At 40.6% G+C, this 20,603-nt stretch overlaps 1 protein-coding gene across 6 annotated transcripts in view; it reads right to left on the bottom strand.

Moving 5' to 3' along the window:
- Positions 1-20,603, bottom strand: part of ZNF827 (zinc finger protein 827) — a 115,729-nt gene that overhangs the window by 5,743 nt on the left and 89,383 nt on the right. For 5 of the 6 annotated variants that reach the window (XR_003925420.2, XR_003925419.2, XM_030028386.2 and 2 more), the window contains exons 9-13: positions 8,069-8,206; positions 6,373-6,544; positions 4,719-4,885; positions 1,528-1,719; positions 1,257-1,434 (exon numbers count right to left, since the gene is read on the bottom strand). Coding sequence is in view for 4 of the 6 variants with exons in the window: in XM_030028386.2 (XP_029884246.1) it covers positions 1,257-1,434; positions 1,528-1,719; positions 4,719-4,885; positions 6,373-6,544; positions 8,069-8,206 (847 nt within the window). In the remaining 2 variants the exon portion in view is untranslated. Of the gene's footprint in view, positions 1-1,243; positions 1,435-1,527; positions 1,720-4,718; positions 4,886-6,372; positions 6,545-8,068; positions 8,207-20,603 lie in introns of all 6 variants that reach the window. The other variant, XM_030028409.2, reaches the window with a different exon arrangement.

Genomic DNA, 20,603 nt, shown 5'->3' with positions numbered 1-20,603 from the left:
GTAGACTGAGAAGCCCATTCTGTCAGGAAGGCCTGAGTCATAGGTCATGGTTTTTCCTTGGTAAATAGAACAGATTCTCTGCAGCTTAAACCCAAAGTGCACTAGACAACTGGTCTGTACGTCCAAGACAGACATGCTGTTGTTCTGGCACACTACTTGTTTTTCAATCTGGTCTTCTTCCCAGATTCAGTCATCACATCTCAAGTGACCACAAGAACCCAGTTCATGGAACTACTGAGCTGGAGACCAGACGCTGCCTGGCAAACAGAACCAGTTTTCAAAAACTGCAGTGCAAACTGATAGAGCTACTCATGGTAACATTAAATGTGGTGTGCTCGTCACGTGACAGTTACAGTGCACTGAAAACATTAGTTTGCTTAGCAAGAGCAACAGAAGCAGGGAGTCCCATGCTGAACCCTAGCTGGGCTCGAAGTGGTTCCAGCCTCTTTTCCTGCAGCAGCTGGAACAAACAGAGACCAGGGACGTGCATCTTGCAGAACGTCACATTGCCTGCCCACAGAGAGCAAGCATATGGCCCCAGCAGTCACTCCTTCCCTCAGGGGTCCAACCTTGACGTAAGGGCACGCTCATTCTCTAGCAACACTGCTCTGCACCAACAGACCTTAAAGGATACCACCTTAGCAAAAGCCAAAGGGCTTTTTTCTTAAGAGAGTGTATTACTCGTTACGTGCTAATTTATACAATAGTGATCATTCTGGGGCACGCAAACCAAAGCAGAAAGCATCAAAGTTATTAATTCTTGGAGAGGACTGACTTTGCCTTAGAGTCTACAAAGGTTATAACCTTTAAGGTTGTAACTTCATACCTAGTTGCAGAGACTATACAGGGTTTAGTTTCTTTGAGCCAGGTGCAGAATAGAGCCTGTGCTCTGTGCTCTCCTTTGATGCCTTGAAAAAAAACCCCTCATAGTTTGCCAACAACTCTGTGTAGTGCTGCCTCATTCTCCGTAGGACCCAGCACATACTGTCTCCTATTTGACTTGAAAAGGGAAAGGACCACAGTTTGTTACAGCTCTAAGACCAGTGGATACTACACCTGCTGCTAGCTTACCGATCTGCTGTAATGATGCAGGCCTACACTAAAGGACTGGGCTTGGGTCATCTAAATAAAAGGAAGCCCCAAATCTGGATTATCACACATTTAAGTAACCCTTTCCAATTGACTTCCTTTTGTCCTCTCCTTACAGTATTAGAGGTGCTTAACACAGTAAAAGTTTGTGTACTTGCTTTCCTTACTTGAGCCCACCGGTGGGGACAGTGTGGCATTTCTTGTGCTCCAGTAATTGTTCAGGTGTCTTCATGAACTTGTGGCACACATCGCATTCGAACATCCGTGTGATCAGGTGGATTTGCAGATGGCGCTCAAACATATTTTTTGTTTTGCAGACGAAGTTACAGAAAACACATTCAAAGCCTGAAAAATAAAACAAGAAAATGTATTCCTTACATTGTGGCCAGATCAACTGCATAGAAGGTGACAGTTTGTATTTGTTTAACAGTGTTTCACCTTTCTCTGACTTCTCTTCAGTGTTCACTGAGGTCTGACTACCAGGCACTACAGAAATGACTAGCAGGTTGTTTGAACCCTTGGTTTTGGGGGTTATGTCTGCATCTTCTTTGCTGTTGGCAGAGTCGCTCAGCGCTGACAGCGAAGATGAAGATGGACTGTTAGATTCACTGGGTGTCTTCCTCTCTTCAGCTGAAAAACAGGAATAGAGAGCAATAACTAGTACAGCAGATTAGATGGAATCTCAATGATCCTGTTTTAAATTTCAGGGAAAATATTTACAGTTAATTCAAACATGCTTACAAACAAGGCTGAAATTAATTGATCTGTTAAGAGATCATAGTTGCACCTCCTTCCTTTTTATTAGCATTTACAACAGTACATCTCTCAGTTTATCCTAGAGTTGAGTCTGTCTGTAATGGTAGTAGGAAGGAAGCATGCAACTCTACCTCATTACCAGGCTGAAAAAATCCCAAGAAAACACTTTGATTAGCTCAGCGTTCAAAAACAGTGAGGAACTTGTCACTTAGAAAGGTAACAGAGCTTCTGTAGGTTTGGGGTGCAGAAACCAAAAGTGCCTACTGGTCCAAACTAAACTTCCCCCACCTTTCTGTTTATGTGGGTCCAATGGGTGAATATGGGAGGAAGGGCAAAGGAGAATAATCTGACTCATCGTACTGAGGAGCATCCTCAGTAATGATTGTAAGAGATAACAGCGTGGTCTCAAGATTTATCTGGTTTTATTAGGACCTCTTATTGAAGATAATTAATTTGAAAAAAATGTTATTTAACCAGATATAAAGCTGAAGCCCATCAGAGTTTCCTTGTGTGTGCAATAAATGTATGAAGTTCAAATCCCAAACCCTATCACACACTAGAAATGAACACGAGTGAAAGTTCTCATATGAGACCTGCCGTGAGCCAGCAAAGCAAGGATGGGCAAATTATTACCTCCCACCTATGTCTTAGTTTAATCAGAGCTGTGTTAAAAAGAGACTTTACTAGAACTTTGTATTGTCTATGTGATAAAGTCCCCTGATCAAGGCCTCTGCAAACACCAGTTCCTGTGAGCCTAGCTTTAAACTGATGAGCGGCACCTTTAAGATAAAAATGTAGGAATGCACTAATGAAATCTGATGACCCGAGCTGTCAATAGGGAGGATGACTGGGATATCATATAGAAAGATTCACTGACCTTGGGGACCAGAGTAATAGAAATGGAATGAAATTTAATAGTACAGAGTACAAGGTTATGACCTGAAGGGCCAGTAACAAGAATTTGTGCTACAAATGAGGAGTGCTTAAGTTGGGAACAGTCACGGAAAACAAAAGAAGAATTTGAGCAGAACAGGGGATGAATATGAGCAATCAGTGTGGGGGAGCCTTCAAGGAAGGTAAATACGATCACAGAATGTTATTGTGAGCTATTCCCAGTAGCTGCTGCTGTTTTACACTGCCACCGCTACTTATTTCATTTCACCATGTACATCTGTGATTGCATATGTTGAGAGCAGGGGTTCTAACAAGAACATATGCTGTGAGGGATTGATACAATAAGAAAACTGTGTTTCATATAAGAAAAGGCTCAATGTACATTTAGAGGGGAGAGGGTTGCTCTCCATAAATATACTAAGGGAATAAGTACTGTGGAAGGAGGGAAGAAAGGTGGAGGGAGCAAGAGGTGGACTGCTGTTTCAGATAAAGGACAGTTGTGGCACAAGAACAACATGTGTGTATTCTGGTTATCAGTAAGACATGCTGGAAATTTTAAAAAGGTCCCTAATCTTTAGTGCAGGAAAATCTGCAGCTGCCTGTCTGTAGAAGTAGTTGGTTTAAAACAATTATACTTGCTTGAAGACATATGCCAACATCCTTACAAACAGGCCTTTTACAACTTGGTAACATCACAGGATAAGGGACTGGAGTCAAGTGACCCAGAAAATCCATTCTATTTTTTACTCTCTGTATTTGCTGAATGTGTAAGCATTTGGCTATATCGCCAGCTGAATGGCTCAGTTTGACAGGGTAAAGGAAGAACAAAAAGGTTTTTTTGTCTTTCTTTAGAAGACAAGCAGCAGCTCCGATCTTTTAGCCATGATGGGAAGATACAGTAGAGTACAGCTCAGCTCTGAGCTCCGATGCAAGCTTTTCATGTGGCTATGGGTGGCATTTCTCATTTGCCTTGACTTCCTGTATATGAAGTGGAGTTAGATGCAAACACTGAGATAGAGGAGTAGTGCCGAGAGTTATCCTGGCATAAAATCCCTTGAAAGCTTTCCAGTAGTTTGTATTTCTGTAGTTACATTTAACTTATGTATCTGTGATCACAAACAACTGCATTGTTCTCTCCCTTGTCCTTCTCCACCCCTCGCTGTTTTCCCAATTTTATTCCTGGTAGGACAGGAAAAGCAATTTAGCAATGGAAAAATTGTGCTGCATGCAGTTCAGGTTCAGTATTGTCAACACAACTGTTAGTAGTTTGTGGCAGCAAAATGCTTCTGCCTGGTGTTATAAGAGAAAATAATTAAAAGGATTCTAATTTTCTTCTCCTTAAATTATGCCAGACTTCATTAGCTGGACTAAGCATTTGGAGCTTGTCTGAAAACTGCTATTACTCTTATCTTTGGCTATTAATTGAACAGGAGCAGGGAGAGAACACATGACTTGTTCTGTTATTTAATATAAAGTTACATTTACGGCATTGCTGAATCACAGCGTCAACTAAACATCAGCGTGAAATTCCAAACTGTTAGTCTGTGGAGGCAAACACACTAAAGAGCGAAGCTCAACATATTGTGTATTTCAAACTTACAGCCAGGTATGCACAATTAGTGCTCAAAGTCACCTTATCATCACTGAAGTCAAACCAGGATTTTGATGAAATAGTAAACCAGTCAGAAAAACAAACAAAGTATGCTGACTTCAACAGGGGAGGGGATTTGGGGGATAAGGGGAATAGGAAGAAGGAGGGCTAAGTAGTCCTTCATTTATTTCGCTAAGCTTGAAAATTGATCCGCACTACCAGATTATTTGCCTGGCTGGCTGGAGTCCAATTCACTTCAACTTTGAGAGATCAGGCCTTAATTAGCAAGCCTTTCAGTGAAAGTAGAGTGCTAATGGGAACTGTGAAGGTTGCACCTAAAAAGCAAGGAAGAGAGAGATCACTGCAGCTGGGAGAGAGGGATCATCACCTGTGTGCTTGCTGTTGACATGAGCCTTCATATCTGCCTCTTCCATAGTGACAAAATCGCATGCTGTGCAGCAAATAGAGAACATCCACTGCTCTTTATCCACGTGGAGGGACATATGACTGACAAACTGGACATTCATCTCCGTCTCAAACCCACACACATGACAGCTGCAGGCAGAAGGGAATTCAAGAGTAAGAAATATTAAAAACCAAACCACAAACAGAAGCATATTGCCGTTCCCTGAATTTGCAAGAAAAAACTCACTGCACAGATTTCTTCTCTTCCTCACTGTTGAATGTTCACTGCAAAATTCTTTTGTCTGCTGAACTGCCTTTGAACTGATGGCCATGCCAACGTGATTAAGGGCAGGCACAATGCAACAATCCTGTACATGCTATAATGACGCTAAATAATCATAAAGTTAATTAAAAACTACAGATTCCAGATGCTGCGCATCACCTAGCTGATTCCTTTGGGCAATAAGAGGCATTGCAGCTTTGCCAAGATGTTTAGTACGGCTGATACACTGACAAACGGAGAGCTTGCTGCACACTCCAGGAGTTATTTTCAAGCTCTGGAACGGTTCCCATGCCAAACTGGGATCCTGTGCAAAACTGCCTGGCAGTTTCAGTGTAAGCAAGTAAAAATGGGTTCAAACATTTCTTATGCTTGACTGGAAAACAGCAGTCATCAGCTATGCAAATAATTAGCAGGGATACAGATTTCACAGCCAGTGCATAAACAGAGTGATATTGAGAGGCAATGGAAAGGACCCTTTAATTTAACTTTCTTTGCAGAGTCCTCCTCTTGCTTTGATTAGGCCATTAACATTTAAAACAAGCCAAAAACATTTAAAAAGGCATATACTCTAGGGCATTATTTTGCTTTCCCAGGGGGATGGACTAGATAATCTAATCCGGCAGGTCTCATTTATTTCTTACTTCTATGATTTTGTAATTAAATCTGCTCTTGGCACTTTGACTAAAAGTAAGAGTGATTTGGTAATCTGCTTGGCCACTAGAGTGCATGTCACCGTTTGCAGAGTGCACAACAGTGGATACAACAAGGAGAATGTCCAAATATCCATTTTATCTGGGCAATTCCTTTCAATTTTTCAGGCAAATTCTCCTAAAGGTTTTCTTTCTTTCATCATGTTGGTCACTGAATGTATATGCCTCTAGCAAATGGAGGAAATGTGTATATTGATATAACAATTCTTATTATGCTTTACTATTTGATTTCATAGATTTGGCTGAAAACAATGGAGCTGTCAGAGGCAATTGGAAGCACACTGCTTTAGATTTGCCGTGAATCTGTGTATGCGATGGGATGTTTCCAAACACAAAACTTAAATGAACACTGCATAAAAAGTTAAAGAGGCTTCTAAAAGCCCATCTGCCTCCCAAAGCCATTTAAAAAAAAACAACCCACACCAAACCCCAGAGTCTTTCCCAATGGCTAGCCAAGTCAAACAGCATGAGGCAGCCAACTGGGTTTTGCTGCTTAGCCTAGGTCAGATACAGGCAAGACAAAAACCTTTCATCGCAGTTCCACCCTCCAACACCAGAAGGGTGGCCTTGTAACACGTCCTTAGCAGGCAGGCAAGACATGCAGATGCCAGCATCTGGTGCACAGCCCTTGTCTGGGTCCTCACCTGTAGTAATAAGGGTGCTTCTTTCCATCGCTGCCTTCAGAAGTGACAGCGCTGACAATGTCCTCAGTGTCTGTACTCACCAGCTTCACAGAATGGACGGTCAGGTGCTGGTTCAGGTTAGCACGGCACTTAGCAGCATAGGGGCACAAGTGGCATTTGTATTTTCTCTCTTCTGAAAAAGAAACAGAAAACCTTAAATGTATACTTCACTTTGAAGCAAGCTATTTTCAAAGCTGCCAATAACCAAGTACGCATTCCTTTGGGTTTCTCCGAGCAGCTTTCAGAACGAGGTACTTTGGAAGCTCGACATTTTGGAAACTTATAGGAGTTCACAGCAATTACTCAGAAAAAAACTAATTTGCAGGTAGTTTAGGGCTAGTTTTTTTAACTTGCTCTACCATTTGTAGTCAGATAATATAAAACTTCGGAAAACTGGGGCAACTGCTGCTCTGAGAGCTGCAGCACAGCCAGTAGAGAAACAGGCCAATAATCTACATCTACTTCCTTTACCTAGCATGTTTTATTTGATTTTGGGGTCTGGTTATTCTTGAGGTTGCCCATGTGATCACTTGCAGAGAGTTGGTGGTTGATGATTTTGTATTAAAATCTGAGGGGGGGGAGGAAAGGGAACACTGTATCATTAGGCCAGTTCTGAACACTAACGAAAAAAACTCACTCAAAGAACAGTTGAAGAAATAAACAAATTCATCATGACTTTCTGATGCTTCACAACTTAAACAATTTACAATAAAAATTATTTTATTTTAAATTAAACATTTCTAAATTCTGGCAGCACATTTTTTGTACATGCCAAGCTTTATTTTGCAAAGAGTTGATTAAAATAACCAAACATTACATCAGCTTTTACAACCTTTCCCTTTGAGGAGCTGCTGCTGTAAATATGAAATACAACGCTGCAAGTGTTAAGGGAAAGGCATTCAATAGAGCAGCTTAGAACTAAGAAAATCCCATGACACCATGGAACACAGCATTTGAACATTTTCAGCGTGGCTCTACTAAACAGTACAACATACATTGGCATTATACCAACAGTATTTTTCAGCACTGCATCAGAAATTCTTGCTTTCAAGTCTTATTTTGTGCAGTGCACCTCAGCAGGCAAACAAGGTGCATCTTCCGTATAAAAACTCTGTTAGTCTCAGTTGATATGAAGCTGATTCACTTTAAGAAAGTTGGTATGGGGTAGAACAGCCCCTGTTCCTCTCAGGAGAACTGGATGGTGAGAGGAAAGATGAATGACAGATATTAAATCCTTTCAGTTTCACCAGATCTGAAACACCAAGGCCAAATCTTCTGTTGTTCAGTGACATTTAAAAAGCTCATCAGGTGAATGTAAGAAAGGCTGTGCGTTCTCTTCAGAATTCCATTAACAGGCCTGGTTAACCAGTTGGTATCTACAGGCTGGTCTGCTGGAACCTGGACAAACTTGAATTCACACGTTTTGTAAAGATAAATTACAACAAGGCTGTAAAGAAATAAAATGTTAGTTAATCCCCTGAACACCACTCTGACATTCTGTCCTGTTTCTGCGCTTGGCTCTGCCCTAAGTGCAAGGAGCTGAGGATGGCTCACACGCTCTTCTGCTTACCTTCTTTCCCCTCCAGTTAAACAAACCATGACGAACACACGGATTTCCTCACTGCTGTTAACAACCAACCACAAAGCATCGGCTTACCTGTGTGCAGTGAGAGATGCCGGGACAGAGTCTGCTGTCGACCAAACACTTTTCCACACACGTCACAGGGAAAGAGCTGGTCGTTAAATTTCCAGGATGGCAATCCATTTCCCACCTCCAGCCCCAGCTTTTCTGTTTCTATGCCAAAAACCACATAAACAGAAAGCCATATTTTAAGAACTTGCAGATTTCATTCAGTAGAGTCCTGTAGGTGTCATATAAAATGCAACACCTCGGCTGCATGCTGTGTAATCTGGCATATGAGTTCATGTGAAAAGGAAATTAATCTTTCATACAGCATCTTTCATATGTACTCTAAAGCAGAACACTTAGTCAAAGTGTTCTAGACATAGATATAGTCAAAGAGTTAAACCAGATTATGTAAAGAGAGAAAGTCAAGAGCTAGCAGGGCAAAGCATTAAACTCTAATTCTGTTTTTGTGGCGAGACCACTCCTTTGGCTTTTTCAATCACCCACCTTTGCCTGCTGCATGAAGAAGGCCTGGTCTGAGACGGTGGTCTATTTTACACTGGGTTATTATTCATGGCTGAAGGAAGATTTCCAAACCTTTTTTCTTCTACTGATGCAGGAATTTTTGCTACATGAGCAGTCTTACATTGAAGGAGAACAGAAGATTGCTCAGATAAACGGTAAACCAAGAAGACACAGCACACTAATGAGTGGGTGGCATCTGGGGTAAGCTCTACCCAGCACCTGCTGTCCTCAGGCATCAAAATCCCCAGCAGCTTAGAGGGCCATCCATTGAAAAACTGAGACCCAGAGCAAGCCATTATCTTTAAAGAAGTGTTTTTAATTGTTTCAGGAACACAGAGAGTCTGCCATACAAAAAAAACCCCCAAACCTACACACAGCATAAAACACAGACATGAAGGCACTCCGTAAGGAAGTAGAGAGAAAAGGACTGGGAACAAGGAAGAGAAAAAAAGGTACACAGTGCTTCAAGAAGTTAAAAGCACATCCAGTTTTGATCTGGACAGAAGGGAGCAGAGAGCTGATGGAGCCTAGGGGGTAGCAGTGATACTACTTAGCTCAATAAGACAAACGGTATCAGCAAGCCTTGTGTAAAGAAATAGTCTCTGCAAGGGTCCTGTTGCTTGAGGAGAAGGGACCTCTGTTGTAAGCGGTGCACAAAACTGCAAGGGTACCCAGCAGCTTTCCAAATACAACAGCCAGTGGTGAGGGGGCTTGGTTTAAGACTTACTTCTGGTAAAACACCTTCTATTTCCACTGGAAGGAAAGATGCCACATGCAGAGCACCCTTCTCTAAACCGACACCGCCTGTGGGATTGCTGCCCAGAACTAGCTCCACCAGTGCACGTGTGCATGCCGTGATGCAGAAAAACCATTTGGCTGGGATTTTGAGGTAAACAGGAGGAGAGGAGCTGAGTACAGGAGTACAAAAACATCTTACTGAGTGTAAGTTACTATTGTGGAGGTTGGCACAAACCAGCCAAATCTTCATCCGAAGAAGCACTGAGGAATAAACACCCTCCTTCTACAGGCAACCCCTCACTGACAGAGTCACCTACCACTGCAGATTTGACTGCCACGTCTGAAAGAGTCTCTCCTTCACAGATAGGTGTCCGGACAGCTCCGCTGTGGTTTATGCAAAGAGCTGTCAAATACTGTAGTTAATTTAAGCAATAATAAAAACAATGCCTCATTTGGGGCAGAGATTCCACATAGCAATCGCAGCAAGTTTAGGGATGGTCATACTTGCCAGCCCCTTTTCAGCTGCTGTTACTTTCTTCTGTGACCCTGTAATATATACAATATTCAGCAGACCAGAGGAATTATGAGGCACCTCTGAGTGCTACCACCCAACAACACATTTTTCTTAAAAGAATTTATAGTTAGAGAACAAGTTCTGCCTACTCAAAATAGTCATTCTGTGAAATTAAAAAGGAAGACCCCCTATCCCCTAAGGGCTGTAAGTGACCCATAACCTCCAAGAACTTCAATAAAGAATGATTCTTTTTGTTACTATCCTTGAGATCTAAACAATGGAAAAATCTGACTCTGTACTAAAGCTACAGATATTTTAGCAGAGCTTTTTCAGTACATAATCAAAAGAGGAATATGGTAATAATTATAAGAGAAGGTCACAAGAGTGTAGGTTGCTTCAATATGGTCACAACAAAAATTGAATTAATTGGGACACATACCAAACAGGCAGGCTCAATTAAGTAAATAAGTCTCTTAACAATTCACTTCAGCATTAGTCATCACCCCTCTTTTATCTCTTAAGAAATATAATATTCTCTTCCCTATGGTGGATTTATAGCTATCAGTTCTGGGAAGCTGGAAAAATATCAGCTTTCTGATTATCTCAAGCTGGTGAAAGGTAGTCCCTTGCAAAGCAGCTGCATATTCTTCATTGATGCAAAAGAGGATGCTGTAGGTGTTTTGAAAGTACTTCTATTTACTTTAAAGATTTATTCCTGGAGTCCTAACTACAGTGCTTCTTTCTTCTCCTTCGACTGAATCTTCTCTCTGTAGCAAAGTGCTTTTTCTATTCAGCAAGCTTCTTAGCTTGTTCATGGCAAACCAGAGTTGGTCTCTGGTGCAACAGGAACCTCAGCACTTCATGGAAGATTTCTCAGCTCCGAGGGAAACCACCTACTTCCACCCACCATACCCTCTGGGCAGCTTTGTCTGCAGCCTGGAAACTGGAGCTCTGTGTCCATACTGTGGTCCAGAAATCTTCCCAGAACATACCCAGCAACTGACCTCGACAGTGACCTGAAGAATCAGGTGAGTCAACATCCACATTCAATCCTTGGGCTCTGTCTCTAATTAATGCCGGGGAATGGTGTTTTCTGCGAAGTGAGTACAAGTCCAGTGACTCTGAGACCATAACACTGGTTTGTGCACAGCATTATCTGTGTATCCCAAAGCACACTACCAAGACAGTCAGCATTGTTATCCTTTAAGAGTATCTTACACAGTGGCCAGGAAGAAGATGGACTGAGACCAACTAATGTTAAATAATAAATCACCATTGTGAGAGATGTCCCACAGAAATCCATCTTTCACCATGACATCCCTATACTAAAATGAAGGGGGGGGGGGAGGACTTGATGTAAGATTTCTGCTTTAAACAAACACTCCACAGCAAATTCCAAAACTTCTATGTTAGAAAAGCATACATGACAAAATAATATTGAAATTATTAAGTAATAGACTGCATTTCTGTATGGGTTTTGGAGTTTAAAACAAAATATGCTTAGTAAAATGGAAGGTCTCCAAGTTCTCCAGTAGATCATTAAAAAGTAATAGGAAGATTAAGACTCAGTATATTACAGGCTAGTAATAAAATTATTTTGAAATCGTTTTGCATAGAAGTCTTAAGAGCTAAAAATTTTATGTAAAGGTAAAACTTAATTCTCAATGAAATTTAGTGAAATACATCTTTACGGACACCTTTCCTGCCCTTCTGTGTCACCTGGTATCATTTCCCTACTAACCCCAAGTCAACTTCGTAACGAGTAGCTGTGTAAAGCTGATCATCCAAGATGAGGTTAGAAACTGCCGGGACTGTCACCATCTGTATTTTCCCTGAGGTGAGGATAAGGTGCACACCAACTGCAGAAATACTGTTCTCTCCCTCCTCTTGCCCCTCCAGATAGATTGATTTCTGGCAAACAAAGCCCAGCAGCTTGAGAAAGTTACTATTTACCCCTTTGCTAAGCTGCTGGGCATAATTCTGAACATGTATGTATTTTCAGTTTTCACATTTAGTGATTTTTTTCTCTTATCCTCAAACTGGTAATATCAATATGGAGAATGCATTAACCACCCCTTCTGAAAAGCCTTTAGCTTGACTTTTGTCAAGAAATGCTGAGAGGATACCATATCTGGTTGAAGCTGTAACTGAAGAAGAGAACAAAGTGTGACCTGAATACATAAGTAACTGTCTAGAGTCACCAAATCAGCCTTCTGACTGCTAGTAGCTGTCATGCACAAAAAGTTCCCCAGGGACTGGCTTTGGACTCTGATATGTGGTACTTTGATTACTTATTTTCTTTTACTTAGCTTACATATTTTTCAATCACTGCTTCACAGTGTTTATACTACATTATGTTTTAATCTCTTGTTCAATGCTATGCCTACCTTTACAGCTTTATACTAGTAACTGAAAGAATGAAACCACTATTTAACTGAAAAAGACAAAGCTAAGAAAACAAACAAACAGTATGCTGAAGTGTCATTCAGAGAAGATAAATTCGTATTTATAACTTTTGCTGGTTTACTGTCTGCTCTCACATCCTATAACTCATTTAAACAGCTGCTTCTCTGTTTCATCTTCACACCTCCATAGACCTCAGAAGCAACAAAATCCACAAGGGAAGATCCTTATGGTCACATGGAACCCTACAGATATAAATTAAATAGATTGTCCTTTGCAATAAGTATTCCTTAAAGAGGTGGAAGTGAGGAGGTGCTGATGAGCCTTAACAAGGAAGGTCAAAATTTATTATCTCTCCATTCTTCTGGAAGTGTATGTCATATTTATACTTTGGGTTATTCAGACAGTTTGACACCACACAGATGGTCAAGAAGAAATCAGGTAAGTAATTTTGAAAATGAAATGAGCAGAAATCCTGTGAAAGGAGCAAATAGACAGTGGTGGTTAGACTATTTTCAATCAATCCTGCTTGCAAGCCAAATGCGATCAAGAAAAGTTAGACGTCCAGAGGATCTGGTAACAGAACAACCACCCAGGGTGAGGCTGAGAGCTGAGAGGGAGAGACGGCCAAACTCAGAACAGGAGGTGAATTGGGAAAAGGCAGATGATAGCTGATACAGAAGAGAAGGAGAGGAAGTGTGCAGTACCTCCCTCCTCATACTCCAGGGGATAAAACTCGATGAGAAGAATAGGAGATGCAGAAGGAAGCTCCCATGGGAGAACGCATCTAAAAAATTCCACCAAACCAGAAAATGGATAAACTGAGTGAGAAACAGTGCTGGACAAGGTAACCAGGTTTCTATGAGCTCATGGCAAGAGGATGAACACTACCAGTAATGCAGATGTCCCACAGCAAGGCACTTCACTTTGCTCTGAAAGACACAGGACATTAAACAGTTATCAGATAACTTTTGGTTACTACCAGCCTGAAGTGGATTGCTGCTAGCCTGTCTTTCGCGATCTTTCAAGCACCCCACATTTACCCAAGAGGTAAATATACTGTGTGCAGTGCTATACGAATGTCACAAAAGCTTGTTCCATTTGTAAGGTTATTTCTATCTTCTTATGTCTAAAAGACAAAAAGTTCAAGAAATTATTTATTCTGAAACAAGGTATTTCAGGTCAGGCAATCATGAAAACTGCTTTAACAACATTTATTTGGTCAAAGAAATTTTCTTTCCTTCTTCTGTCTGCATTCATCTATGTTATTATAATGTCTTCCTACTTTCTGCAGTGTCCCCATCACCAAAGATATGTTTTATTGCTTTGGAGCCTTCCACTTATATGTTCATCTATCACCTCTGGCAAGCACACTGTATTTAAAAACTGAGAATTCCTTTTGTGAAATATGTAATTAAGGCTCTGCTGCAAGCTTGTTTGCTGAAAGCCTGCAAAAGGCTCACAAGCTCAAAAATATATTGACTATATGAAACTGCAGCGCTCCAAATGCTATATATCTTACTCCCTTCCCAACTTACTTTCACAAAGGTTTTATTTGTGGCACCAGAATTCTTATTTCTAGTAAGTCAGTTAAAATAAATGGTGGAATCCTTCCAGATACTGTAGTTCCTGAGTAAGATATGTCTTGCGACTTATCTAAGGTATCTGTGATCCTGAGTGGTCCTGCAGTCTTCATTTGTCACCACCAGCATCACAGCAACCTGTCTGGTGTTATTTTAGGATGTATCTTTTACTGTGAGCAGACTCATCCACTATTAGCCAGAGATAAGCAACTGCTTTTTTGGCATAAAAATTTTCTGTATTCCCCACAAAAAAAAAAAAAAAAGGGAGTAAGAAAACTTTTGGTTTTTAATCTCAAGCTTCAGCCGAAATTGCAAGCTGGTTTGCCTGATCCCTTGGTGGTGTTTTTTTTAATGCCTTTTTGTAGCTATTAAAAGCAGTCAGTGCTGTCCCCTCTAATGCCAGTTCAGGGGCATCTGTCCAGAGAAACCCAAGTCCTCTTGTGTGTGTTGTGGGCTGCCCAGATGGGAGCTTGCACCAGCCTGGGAGCCATCTAGCGCTGGCAGCAGAGCCGTGTGCCCAAGCTAGCATGTTCAAAGCATGAACAAAGGAAGGGTCTATGTAGTCATGCTCTCAGTCACAACATGCGTCAAGTATAAGAAGTTATTTGGAGGGATTTAATAATACTCTAATAATAAAAAATAAATATTAACACAAAATTACTGCTCAAATAAAAGAACCCTAGTTCCACTTGTGAGGGGGACATGTACTTTTTGTTTCCTAAGTCCTGAAAAACTGCACGTAATCAGACAATCTGAATGACAGAAAAACTGCACAGAGGAAACAGAGAAAGTCTCCTTGCTAAATAGAAAACTTTACCAACTAATGCTCTTATTTTTTTCTCAAATGCTTTTGCAAATATCTAACATTACTATGGAGTATGGTAAAAAGCAGTAATGTTATGATAATTTAAAATCCTTGATATGGAAGAAAATAGAACCCAAGTGATTTTTTTATATTAGTAGCATGGTGCTTAAGTTGCTCTTTCTAAAAACATCAACCATGAAAGTTGGAAATATTTCAATAAAGAGCTTGCAGGACCCACAAAAAGAAACATTAATATTGTGCATGGAAGTCTTTCGTTGTGCAATGATAGGCAACAACACCTGAAAAGGTCACTGAGAAGTGATAAAGATGTTGGGGTTTGTGAAAAGAATAAAAACAAATAAAAGATGAACTTTAAAGATGCCTCCATAGAGGAACATAGGAAAACAGTGAAGCCCACTTCACTGCTAAGACGGAGCCTGTTGCTCAAAAACGGACAGTCAGAAGCAGGGTGAGAACAACAAAACCTGAGTCCAGGCAAAGACAAGGTAGGGACACACTGACTTCAAAACACAAGGCCACTCCCCACCTTCTACCTTTGCATCAAAACTAACACCTATTTTAACTTCACTTATACAACAGAAGACTTCTGAGTAAACAGTGAGGCTCATCATAACCTTCATCTGCATTATAAAGCTTTGAGATTTGCTTTTGTTGTCTGTAGTAAGCTCAAAATGTAAAAAACAACCAAGAAGAGAGAAAATCCCCAGTTCAAAAACTTAAAATCAGTCTGTAAATTCCGTGCAAGGTGACTGGAGTTGCAGATTTTTAAGGAACCCTAAAGCTGCAGCAATGTTGCAGTCATTTCTTGAAAATTATTTTTACAACACACACACTATGACATCAAGTTGAGGATAACACTGGGCAACACCCTCTATTTTGCCCAACTTTCATTATCCACTGTACTGCTTTAGCATAAAGCATAAACAGGATGGTCTTGTGGTAACTTCATCCCTTACACAATAAGAAAGAATAGAACAACGTGAAATTCCTGACATACGCAAAGTAAGGCCCCGAGCTGTGAATTTACTGGCCAAAAAGTAGTAGTCATATAAGAGTCCATGTAGCTCACTGCACAGGCAGAAGGAGTTCCTCAATCATTCACAGTTACCACAGCGAAGAAGGCCAGTTTGGTTTCATAACTATAAAGTAATGCAATGTGGCCCAGATGGAAACTGGTTTTTTTTTTTCACTGAGGAAGTGGAGACACTGCAAGAAAGGTATAGGAAGCACCAACAAATTCGCTCCCCCAAAAGTGTCTTTAAAAGCTTACCTGATCATTGTTGGCCAAGAGAACAATCAATCCTTTCAGTAGCAATGAGCTCCATCATGGTAACTTTACTTTTTTTGCTTGTTTAGAAATAATAGCTATTGTAAATAAAAGTTAAATTCTGCATCTATTGTCAAGACAAAAATCTGATAACGTGCTCTCTGTTATCTTTGCACAATGTATTTTATTTCAGTGTAATGCTAGAATATCATCCTGAAAATACCTTCGTGGTAACTGTAAGATGTGACACAATGAATTTACATAAGCTCTCTAACGGACTCCCAAGCAGGTGGCCCTCATGTTTAGCTTAACCATTTACACTGCTTGCAACATTTATTTTGGGTGCTACAACATCGAGTTCATATGAACTTATGAAAGTATAATTTGGTCCTGTTGTTATTTTTAAACCACAACTAATTAATTTCCATAATGCCAATAGGTTTCTACCCTTTAAATTTCTCTCCTACAATTCCGCTTAAGACACACTTCCTAAGAAACCCTTTTAAAATCACTCAGAGGCATTTGTGCACATTTAGGACCATTATGGTGTATGTACAAATTTTCTTTTTTTTCTTTTGTTTTTGTCACTGTGCCAATTTCTACTTGCAAATCCACCTGAAATAGGGGCTTTTCTTTCATAGAGGGAAGGTAATAACACATCTAGGGCACTTTGCAGAGGCTAACACTAGTACTCCCCATCCAGAATTCAGATACAAATAAAGACAAATTGGCCTTCAGACTACATTTTTCTTTTCAGCCTTCTGCATCCTTTTTAGTGAAGCAAAAGCTGCTGTACTAGAGAAACAGTAAGCTGGTGACCAGAAACCTCAGTGGGGGAATACAAAATAAAGCCCCAAATGCAGACTCAGTCCCTCTTCCTGAGCTGACTGAATTAACACAAAAGAGTCAAAACTAGATGAAAGTAACTGCGAACATTCAGCCAGATCCACCTTTCCATGTTTCAGCAAGCTGCCAGGGAAAGGCACTACCCTTCACAGTACTGTGGTTGCTGCTGTAAAAGAAAACGGTTCTTATTGCTTTTACTGCAGATTCCCCAAGTGATAAGCAGTCAATCTGTCATTTCCTTGAAGCCCTTAACTCATTCTTTTAAGACATTTACCTCTCTCCTTGCTCTCTCTCCCACAAACCATCCTCTCCTTCCTTCCCTACTACTCTCCCATCTGCCTTCTGCTCAGCTTGCATTTGCAGGGCACTAGTCAGCACAACTGCCCCAAACTCAACTAAAACACCCAGCAACCAGTAGGGTGAATTTGTACCCTGATTGAAATCGTGCTGTAGAAGAAAAAAAACTTCTCGGCTTTGCTTAGATTATTTGTAGACAATGGTCTTTTATTTTATATATATATATATATGTATCTATCTGTCCAAATAGCCTGATGAATTTTGCATTTAATTTACTCTTAGGTAGACAAACATTATAGAAGACAACCTTGTATGAGATAAGATAGGTGAGGACTGGAGAGTCCCAAGGTAACTCTAAAAAGAATTGTCAGGAATGTTGTGTTCCAATTCCTTTTGCAGAACGAGAAAAGTAATTTTAAACCCTGTCTTTCTATTGCATGTTGAGCTTGTATTTGGAACAGTTTCATATTCAGGAAACAGTCTGACTCAATGCTGATGTTCACTTTTACAAAAGATTCCGATATTAAGGAAGACAAAGGAGGATATGAAACTATAGATGGGTTTGAATAAGATGCAGAGCCTAAAACACAGCATGCTGAGTATTTATAAAGCAAAAGCCTCATCTATCAAGTCTCTCTCAAGAGGGTATTTAATCGCCATTATAGTTTTGCTACTGAATTTATATCACAGAATTAGAGCTGGAAGGGACCTCAGGAGGCCATCTTGTCTCTCCCTCGCCCGGAGGCACACCAGCCACACAGCAAACATACCCATCAGTCCCGACAGGTGCTTGTCTAACTTATTTTTTTAAAAACCCTCCCATGACAGAGGTTCCACAGCATCCTGTGACAGTTGTGCCAGTACAAAACCACCCACCCCACTGCTAGAAAGTTTTACCTGGTGTTTAACTTAAATCTCCTCTGCTGTCATTTAAGCCCGTTACTCCTTATTCTGCTCACATGAACATGGGCAAGGTTTATTCTTTTTCTCTCAAAGCTGTCATTTTACATATTTGAATACCATTATCATGTCTCCCCTCTTCTTCTCCATATGAAATAAAAACAAATTCTTCCACCTTTATGCACAGCTCCTGTTTTCTAGACCTCTGACCACTGCTGTCCTCCACATTGTTCTTGGGTTACAGAGTCCAAAATTGAATTCAGGGCTCCAGCTGTAGAGCAGAATTACCACATGTGCCTTACAGACAACATTCCGGACATCTCAGCTGAATGTTTGCCCTTTCTGCAATGCATACAATGTCAGCTCTACATGCAGTGTCTGCATACAGTTGCACTGCCTGGGAATTCATCCCTCCCCTTTCTTTGTAGCACTAATCGTTCCCCCAGGCACAGAATTTTGTCCTCAGTGAATTGGCTACTGTTTTCCAGACTGTTTCTTCAATTCCTCAAGATAAGACTGAACTCTAATTCTGCCCTCTGAAGTGCTTATGACACCCATGGTGTCACCAGGACATTCAATAAACATGCTTTCTCTTCCATCATCCACGACATTAATAAAAGGACTGATTAATACCAGAGCAAACACACACCCTTGCAGAACCGCACGTCATCCCTGGGGTTTGACAGCTACACTTAGCCACTTAAGTATAGTTGTACCTACTCTCAGTTTCCCTGCTTACTTCAAGCATGTTGTGGGAGGCAGCACCAAAACCCTCACTCAACTCAAGAGGTCAAGTTTCTTTAAGGACCTGGAAACAACTATTGTTAGGTTTCTTCCCATATGCATCTCCAAGTTGGTTACAGTTGTCCTTCCTGAAGCCAACTGCTGTTATTTCACGGTTTTCCGTTCTTCCTTTCCCAAAAACCACATTCTATCACTTCATGGTCGTTCTTCACCAAGTTGCCTTCTGTTACCTGCATCAAAACACAGGTCCCAAGAACTTGCCGGACAGCCTTGTATTGTCCTGAATTCACTTGCCAGCAGAAGATAAGGTAGACAAAATCCCACATTTCTCATTCTGTACTTTGGATGAGTGTAGCTGCTCAGGAAGCCCTTCTCAAATTTGACCTCCATTTGTGCTACATATTTATTTAAAAATATTGGTAGCAACAATTATTTTACTTTTTAAAGAATAATTTGCTGTTGAATAACTATTACAGACTCAGAAAACATATCCAAAAATTTCTAAGAGATGCCAAAACCTGCCCAGTTTGAAAGGGTAAAAAAACCAACTGCTAAGTTTTATTTTTCCATGTGGGATGAAACATTTACCTTTGGCCATTTTGCTTTGGGTTTGATGTTGGTGATATTTTTTAACAGCTTTTGGTTTGCTGGGTTTAATAAATGGGGTCTAGTTTGGGTTTATTCCGAATGAAACCATAAGGTATTTGTTCCGAGTGATATTACTTTGTTCTTCTGTCCTTTACCATGAGGTTGATACTGCTTTAGGAGGAACAAACGTAAAAAGGAAATGAAATAAAAATAAATATTTTTGCCTGTATGAGAAGACTGCACAGTATTAGAGGGAAAAAAAGTTACCCTATATAAAGGTAGCCCATAATAAAACAAGGATCACAAATTTTCAAATAGATGTCAAGTGCCTTTCAAGACAGCCTTTAGACATGGACCCGAATGTGTATCTTTCTGTTTGTCTATTTTAATTAACACCTTTCGTCTTGAAGGTCCTGTAAATAATTGGCAAAATAATTAGTACAGTGACTTCACAAGGAAAAGAAGTGAACTCCGTATGCCCGTAACAATTCATGCAAAGTCCTGCTGTTTAGCTCCTGCTATTTAGCATGTGTTGTATTTGAGAGGGGGACTGGCCAATTCACCAGGAGTTTCATGTGTTCCTCAGAAGGATCTGATCACATTCCCCTTAACTGCTGTGGGAATGGCCAATAAATACTGATTGTTGAGAAAAATTAAAACATGTACAACTATGCACATGCTGCACATTTCACTTGTCCTATTTTAGCCAAAGAACACACTGTGCATATTTGAGCAAGAGGCCATTTGCTGATTTGAAATGGTCTGTTCTACATAATAATATTTCCAGTTCTGAAAGGGACTTTGTTAGTTATGAAGACTGTGTGGCTGCTCAAGATCTGCAACACATGTGCACTAGATGCAAACCTGTTTGGCAGCAGACCCAGAAAAAGCTGCAAGGGAAATGCAATGCTGTAATCAGTTGCAGCCACGTTGGTTATGATCCCATTAAATGAACCAGAAATTTGGAACCCTCTGCCTGATGACTGTAGCGCAAAGCGGTTGTCAAGGCAGCTGGGTGCATAGCGAAAGAAGGCTGCACCCAGGCAGATGATCATGGGAATCTGAAGACAGGCTGCGATAGATAAAAAACATGCTAGAGCCAGAACCACTATCACGCAGTTTAGCACTGAATTATGTTGAACAAATTCTGCAAAATCTGTCTTGCTTTGGAGAACTATGCCAAGCACAGCCCACTTCTATGGCAGTCCAACTATCTCACCTTCCTAGAATCACTTTCCACAACTTGCCAGCTATCTGTCTCTTGCTATCAGAGAGCCAACACGATGGCTGACAGTCCCTAGCCTTCTAGAGAGTGCAAAGACAGAGAGTGTACA

Source organism: Aquila chrysaetos, chromosome 1, assembly GCF_900496995.4.
Source record: "Aquila chrysaetos chrysaetos chromosome 1, bAquChr1.4, whole genome shotgun sequence".
Classification (NCBI taxonomy): domain Eukaryota; kingdom Metazoa; phylum Chordata; class Aves; order Accipitriformes; family Accipitridae; genus Aquila; species Aquila chrysaetos.
Note: the sequence above shows the minus strand (reverse complement) of the source record. Positions and strands in the feature narration are given on the sequence as shown.